The sequence below is a fragment of the Epinephelus moara genome, chromosome 5, assembly GCF_006386435.1.
Source record: "Epinephelus moara isolate mb chromosome 5, YSFRI_EMoa_1.0, whole genome shotgun sequence".
Lineage (NCBI taxonomy): Eukaryota > Metazoa > Chordata > Actinopteri > Perciformes > Serranidae > Epinephelus > Epinephelus moara.
In genome coordinates this window covers 3406659-3414452 of record NC_065510.1, presented here as the reverse complement: position 1 = coordinate 3414452, position 7794 = coordinate 3406659, and the positions used below count along the sequence as shown (strand labels likewise).

The 7794-nt window shown below is 39.1% G+C and overlaps 2 protein-coding genes across 4 annotated transcripts in view; one reads left to right on the top strand and one right to left on the bottom strand.

Annotated features, from left to right (window-relative positions):
* ero1b (endoplasmic reticulum oxidoreductase 1 beta) overlaps window positions 1-4722 on the top strand; it is a 30945-nt gene extending 26223 nt beyond the window's left edge. For both annotated transcript variants that reach the window (XM_050043783.1, XM_050043784.1), the window contains exon 16: window positions 270-4722. In XM_050043783.1, the coding sequence (XP_049899740.1) occupies window positions 270-330 (61 nt within the window). In that variant the 3' untranslated portion in view covers window positions 331-4722. The remainder of the gene's footprint in view (window positions 1-269) is intronic.
* A 97-nt stretch (window positions 4723-4819) lies between these two features.
* gpr137bb (G protein-coupled receptor 137Bb) overlaps window positions 4820-7794 on the bottom strand; it is a 19117-nt gene continuing 16142 nt past the window's right edge. For both annotated transcript variants that reach the window (XM_050043800.1, XM_050043798.1), the window contains one exon: window positions 4820-7119. In XM_050043800.1, coding sequence (XP_049899757.1) covers window positions 6999-7119 — 121 coding nt within the window. In that variant the 3' untranslated portion in view covers window positions 4820-6998. The remainder of the gene's footprint in view (window positions 7120-7794) is intronic.

Genomic DNA, 7794 nt, shown 5'->3' with positions numbered 1-7794 from the left:
CTTTCTCACACAAGGCATTTGATCTGGTCCTCTTGTAAATGCTGCCGTGAGAACACGAACCAACTCTAGGCAATTATACAACTTTGGAACAACATGAGTCCCTGATTCAGACCAAAGGAGACCACTCTAGGGCTGACAGCAGCCTGAGAGACATACAAACAGTTTGCAGGTGAAGTATCATTGAAACTTGGCTGTTGGCGCCCTCTACTGATCTGCCACCACTGTCTCACCTGTCTCACCGCCTCTCTCTCTCTGTCTCTGTCTCTCAGGTTGTCCACCAGTATACATCAGCTCCACAGTTTCCGCCTGCTGTTAAAGGACAACAGGTAACAGAAGGTGACGTCTCACCTGGCCAGTAGACGGCACCAGCCTCCAGAGAACTGCAACAGTCTAATCCTCGCCCAGAAGAAGGCCTTTTTCATGGACATCAGGATCAGCAGTGAACCCAACAACACCTCACAAACACTCTCTCTTCTCCCATTCATCACCCTCTTCTCGCCCCTCTGTACCTCCTCCTCCTCCTCCTCCTCCTCCTCCTCCTCCTCCTCCATCTGGTAGATCATGAATGTTAACTCTTCTGCCTCCTCTTGCCTACGTCAGAAAAGTCTCCAGGTTCTGAAAACTTCACCTGATGTCTTTTATTCCTCTCTGCTGTAAAACTCGTCGACCACTCGACAAACCTGTTTGTTTTTTTTCTTCTTCTCTCATATTTGAATTTTTTTTTTTTTGTCGATGTTTTTTAGCGGTCGGTCGACGTGTAAAATTGTCAGGTTGTTTGTGACGTCGGGACAAACCTGAAGGAAGTGATCAGACATTTGGGAGGAAGTGACGTAACAGACCAAACAGTGACCAGATGGACTCATGATGCAGATTAGAACTGTGTCCAACAGGAAATGGCACCTTTAATTTCTCCCTTTTCCTGACCCGCCCTCTGCTGACATCATATCCTGTTGGATTTTACACTAAGTCAGACCCGCGCAGCCCTTCTGTAAGGATGTAGATATGCTTTGTCCTGAGGAAGGACTCAAGTGGGACAGTTTGTCCAGATAAAAGAGCGTCTGAACTGTCAGGACGCAGCTGCCTGTTTCTGTTTGTTTGTTTGTTTGTTTGTTTGTTTGTTTCCTCTCCTCTGTCACTTTCTCCTGTTGTTGTTTTTAGAGAAGTTTGTTGCTCACAGCCTGAGGATCTGGACCAATCAGCTCGTGTTTACCATCTCAGGCCGAATTTATGTCAGCACGCTAGAAGGTGTGTGTGTGTGTGTGTGTGTAGTTTCCACAAACCACATGTTGGAAGTTTAGTCAGTGTTTCAGTCGGCTGTTTGTCGTTGACCTGCGTCACCTCAGACGACACAACGATGTCATTTTATGTGGACGAGGCTGCGCTCTTCTTTAAATAAATTCAGTCCAGCTGGACACTTTTACTTTCCCACAGTAACATTTCGGCGGGCACATGAACACAGTGACTGACACAACAGCAATAAAACTAGAGATATCACAAGAATAACCCGATGACGTTACGTCATGAAAGACGATCAGGAAAGATTGGTCCTGGACCAAGGTGTAGTCCGTCATGTCTGCCGGCCGAGTCACGGCAAGATTTAATGACTCAGCACTCTTATCTGACATAGTGACTGTCGGAATGGAAAAAACTGTCGTGTAGTCTGAACCCGATGTTTCCCGTCTGGACGAACAAACAGTAACCAGAGTTTTGATAAATTCACACCTTAGAAGACGTTTTTAAAAAAGTGCTTTACTTACCGAAAACTCCGCCTGCGTGTGCACGAGAGGCCGAAACATCGAGGAAAAAATGAGTTAAAAAGATATCTGTGTACGTGTAGACGCAAAAACATCTGTGGATATTTCTGAAAAGATAAAATCAGACTCACATTTAAAAGCTCAGTGATATTCGTGATTGTCTCGTAAAAAATGAAAGAAGCAGCGCAGGAAGTTGGAACACTTTGGTTGTGTGTAACTCTCAGTGTGTGTGTGTGTGTGTGTGTGTGTGTGTGTGTGTGTGTGGATCATCAACAGTTGCAGCTATAAGATAACGGACTACAACTTGATTCCATAGTAAACCTTGATACAGTAGCGAATTTTTGCTTTTTTGCGATAACGAACTAATAAATGTGTTTGTGTGTTTGGATGAATGGATCATGTCTGTCTGTCTGTCTGTCTGTCTGTCTGTCTAGTTGCTGCCTGAGTATTCTGCTAAAGTGCCGCCTAGTTTTCTCCGGCATTTATTTTTGCTGTGGCCGTGTTGTCTTAAAGCACAACTTTAATGGAGGCCGATTCTGTTAGATTTATTTAAAGAGGGAAAACTAGGAGTTATTAAGTTCTCCTCAGATGAATTATCGCTTTAGTATTTTGTTTCATGCTGTAAATGTAGGTTGTAATGGTGCAGAGATGAGATGAGATTTTTTTAATGGAGCGCGCTACCAGATCAGCAGGAGGGAGGAGGCGACTTTAGGAGAGTCTCTGAGAAAAGCAACGTCCATCAGCACGCTGCAAAAAAAACTCCTCACAGGTTCAGTCTGGTGTTATTCTGTATGTTTCTAACCTCATGTACTGAAGACATGAAACTCTGAAAACACAAATCTATAGTTTTATCAGTAATCTCTTCAAACAGCTGTTCACTGAAGTTTTTATCAAACAGTGACTTTGTTGGGGACTACTACTATGATGATGATGATGATGATGATGATGATGAAGGAACGACGGAGGAAGATCAATCAGGCTGTAGATACACTCACTGCAGCTGTGACCAGATACATTCACTGTTGGTTTGAGTCTGAGCGTGGGATTTATGGAAAATCAAAGAATATCACCAGACTTGAACTTTAACGAGGCGTTTAACTTTTAGAGAGTGAACTCTTAAAACGACACAGGACGACATCACGAAGAGAAAACGACATGAAGAAGCAGCCGATTGAATAAAATCAACACGCAACGTCAAACAAGCAAAGGATGTCTTTTAGTGACTGTGCGCCATGTTCGGGACAGACGGGAAAAGCTGCAGCCACCAATGTAGAATGTATGGAATCCCATTTAAGTCAATATTAAATAAATAAATATGGCTATCTCTTTTGTCAGTGTGGACATGGTGTTTAATTTACAGTAAAAGAGGCAATAAATATGTGAATTACTGTAAATATAAATATGTAAATGAGTCAATAAGATTCAGTGGATAAAAAGGTTTTTATTAAAAAAAAAAAAATCAGTAAAAAAATTAACTGAACAATTGATTGATTTATGAATTTATATTTATACTAGTTTATATATTTTTTATTTACTACATAATTTATTTATTTCAGGATGTATTTCATAGCCATATTTATTATTTTGTAGGTATACTTATTTATTTATTTAATATTGACTTAAATGACATCCAGTGTTAAACAAAAAACTCATAACCCTTTTATTGGCTCAGTAAAACACACAAAGTTTAAATTTCTTAAAATGTGAATTTGTATTTCGAGTAACAAGCTGAGGTTTTCTGCATTTAGTTCAGTCGTTAATAAAAATATTATTTATATTCAGAAACAGTCTGAATGTAGTGACGTTCAGAGGAGCTGTATGTTTGGATGTTTTCCTCAGCTGTGGTGAACGCAGCTTTAAAGTTGTATAGACAACGATGGCGTCTGGTCTGTGAGGAGATTTAAAAAAAAGAGTCCAGTTTAAATATAGTTTGTTTTGCTCAGCTGTAGAAGAACAAAGTGGACCAAAGAATTTTAAGTTGCCTACATTTTTTTAAATGTATTTTTGTTTGTTTGTGACGCCCAGGAACTTTTACTTTATCAATGTTACGATGATATGTTGAAGGGTTTTTGAGGTCACAGTTTAAATGAAACTGATGTTTGTGTTTAAAACCTGAAATGGGATTAAAAAAAAATATTAAAATTTAACAAAAAATGAATAAATAAATAAATTACAATATAAAGAGTACGTAAAATGTAAAATTCCAGCTTCTGCTTGGCCCGGTCCCACAGGCTTTTTTTGTTTGTTCTTTCTTTGTTTATGGATCTGGGGGTAAAAATGTTATTGAAAGTAAACGCCTGGATGGAAGTGGTTTTTATTCCTGTCATATAATCCAAGATTTTGTGAAAATAAGTAAGCGTTTTGGGATTACCTAAAAAAACAGGTCAATTTAAAACACAACGAGTCAGATAGATTGTTTCTCAAAATATAGTAGACATTCAGTTTGTTATAAAATGTAAATGATTACGGCTCCTTTTAGCTTCCATACATCATCAGAATTAATTTCACTTATTTTTCTTTGTTTCTGTGTGTGGATGTGAAACAGAAATGATACGATGCACAAAGTGTGTGTGTGTGTGCGTGCGTGCGTGTGTGCGTGCGTGTGTGCGTGTGTGCGTGCGTGCGTGCGTGTGCGCGCGTGTGCGCATGCCTTCCTCTGAGCCTTGCATGCCCTCCAGCAGCCGTACAGTCCGCTCGTCAGCCTTAAAACGAAATTGTGATTTTGGAAAAAGACACACACAAAAAGGAAAAAGCGAAGCTGCTTCAGATCTCCACGCTCTCGTCATGTTCGGATCCAAACCTGTACAGTTTTTAAAAAGGCAGCACAGGCTGAAGTTTTCTTTCTTTTGCTTTAAGATCTTTATGAACATATATATATATATATATATAAATATAGTTGCACCATGTTGATGTGTGTACCTGTTGAGTATATTTATTTGAACAGAGGAATAAATATTTCTGGACATCACTGAACTCTGCTGCCTGCGTTTTGATTTAAATAGATAAGAATTAAAGTGTTTACACGTTTTAATTTCAGATATTTTTCCCCTGCAAGCCTCGTTTATACTCCCGCGAGACACCACGGTGCAGGTCAAAGGTCAGCGTTCACAGCAGCGCTTGTAAGGAGGCAGGTTGGAGTGGTGGACAGGTCACGAGAAAACAGACTTTATCCTGGAGTCACGTGTTCGGATCTGTGCGAACTTTGAGTCTTTTCAAGGTACGTCCTAACCGCGTTTCCTTTCCTAAACCTAACCTCCCTAACTTTACATTAATTACATAACTGTATGTTCAGGACGTAACATCAGTCATGGGGCGCAAAATTCGAAGGATACCATACGAACTGTTCTATGAGAATACGTCAATAGTGGATGTTAACGTAGTTCTTTGTACCTTACGACTAAATATCGTTATTCTTCCTCAAGATGTCGGCGTGAGACGCTTGGAAGACGCTGGATTTTGGTTACTTAACAACACAACATAAAACCAATAAAATATTTACATCGTTTGTCGTCAGTACTCTACGTTGAAATTTGGTCACCTGACGTCACAACCTTAGTTTAACTGAATATCCAGTAACTTATCATTATTTAGGTAACTGTACGTAAAGGACGTAACATCATTCGTGGGGTGCAAATTTCGTAGGATATCATACGACCTGTTGTGCGTGTATTTTTCGTGGGATATCATTGGAAGCGTTCTATGAGAACATGTTGGTTTATTTTAATGACAGTTTTATTGAAGTGTTACGTTTTGTGTGGACACGTCACAAACACACGAACCACAAACAACAAAAAGCTCAACAACGAAACACACTGCGATCTCAGTGAGACTCTGTACAAAGAACTTACAAAACCTGCGTCTGTTAGAAATATAGACTTTTTTTTCTGAACATCGTTTCAGAAATGTAAACACTGCAAACAAAGCTCATACTAACAAAAATGTAACGATGGGTTCAAATCATGTTTTCCTTCATTGTTTCTATTTTGACAGTCTGATGGATTCGTTAAGTCAAATTAAAACCCAACATTAAATTACTTGTTAATATGTGGATACTTTGAGGTGAACATCAAAACAACACAGAGGTGTTCAGCTGTCTGGTTACTGATATTTACAGGATATCGATTATGTTGAATCAACACAGTGCGTTATTCAGTTTGACAGTTTCGTCTCTTTACAGTCACAAACCTCAAAAAAATGACTCGAGGAGTTTTTCAAGGATTTTTGAGGGCAGAAAATTAAAAGTTAATTTCATTACTTTTCAACCTGGAACCTGTTTTAACATTCGAATTGAACGAGACGAAACAGGCTGTCATGGAACCACTCCAGAAACTCACTCAAACTATTCCCATAAGTCACTTAGAAACAAGAACAGGAAAAATACTGAACGTTCACAACCTAGAGTTTAATTTTAAAACTAGACTTAATGAACCTTTATTAACCGGTCTGATTATCTCTTCAGTCTGATATTTGTGTGGCTGCTCGTTTACAAAACGTCTCCAATTATTGATCAAACAACTGCGAGAAATCTTAAAAATCATCTGGAGTCTGTGTGGTAATGATTATTTGAACTGTGGCAGATTAATCGAGTAATCCTCGTTGAAAAACTCCCCAAATGATCAAGAAACATTGTCTAAAACATTCATCACGACATCATCTACATACTGTGGGTCTAAAATACATTGATTCTCTCTGAAGCAGGGTTCATACACAGAGTTAGTCTGGATCACTGGTGATCATACGGCAAGAACACCCAATAATTCTGTTTCAAATGTTTTTTGATAACGTCGATAACTTTGGTTGTTTTAAAGTTTTTTATTTTCCGCTGTGATTTTGAACGTTCAGCGTCGCAGTGCTCCGTTCTGTCATTCGACGCATACTACCAACACCACCGATGTCAAACAGCAGATCTTCATATTACTTTTTCCTGACTGCTGACCATCGTAACGTCACGTTAGGAAATATGTCCAACTAAATAGAGCTGCAGAATATTAACATTTCGATGGACTATCAACAGAAATCTACTTAGACGTGGTTTTGCCCAAACAAACTTATTATCTGTACAAAACTATTAAGACCTCGTAAACAACTTGAGTACGACGCGGCCGTGTAGGAACCCTGCTGAACATTCTGATATTTTCTTTAAATTCTCTACAGTGACTCTACAAACGTCTACGTCAGTGATAAGAAACACAATAACTGATCGGTGTCAAAGTGCAGAGTGATGCTATACAGTGAGGGGAGGGATTATGGGTAAGGGTGGAGCTCTCCGGTGGTGGCGGTGGCCGTCAGGCGCTGCTCGTCGCTGTTGGTGTGCACAGTGAAGCTGCTGTGGCGGCTGCCCCAGTCGTAGCAGTCGGAGGAAAGACTGTCGGAGAGACAACAAACGGTCAGTCAGTCACTTTGATATTATCACCATTATTATTATTATTATTAGTAGTAGTTGTAGTATTATTATTATTTATTATTTTATTATCTATTATTTACATTTCTACATTTATTATTTTCACTATATTTATCATTTATTATTATTATTTTTATATTATTATTATCTAAGTGTTTACTTGTAAGTGAGCAGTGGTGAAAGTTAATATACTTTGTTGACTGATGTGTTAATAAGCAGACAGCGTTAGCTAGCTAGCGCGCTAACAATAGTTGTACTTCCACATTAAATTATATGTGGACGTCTCCACAACTATTAATCAAGGACAATAAGACAAATCCGTGTTTGACAAACGTGAGTTTTTACTGTTCTTATGATGATCTATTTTTCACCACATAAATAATTGAGTAATTTAAATAAGCTGAACACACATTCCTCTACTGAGCGCTGAGCTTCCTGGGGTCCGTTTCACAAAGCAGGTTTAGTGAAAACTCAGAGTCTGTTAACCCTGAAATGAGGGAAACTCTGAGTTTTCTGTTTCAAAAAGGGAGGTAACTCAAACCAGAGAAAGAGGGGTAACTCTAGCCTGTTTCAGAGAGAGAGAGGTAACTTAAGCTCTCGGTCAGTTACCGTAGTAACAGACTCTATGAACCTCCTGGT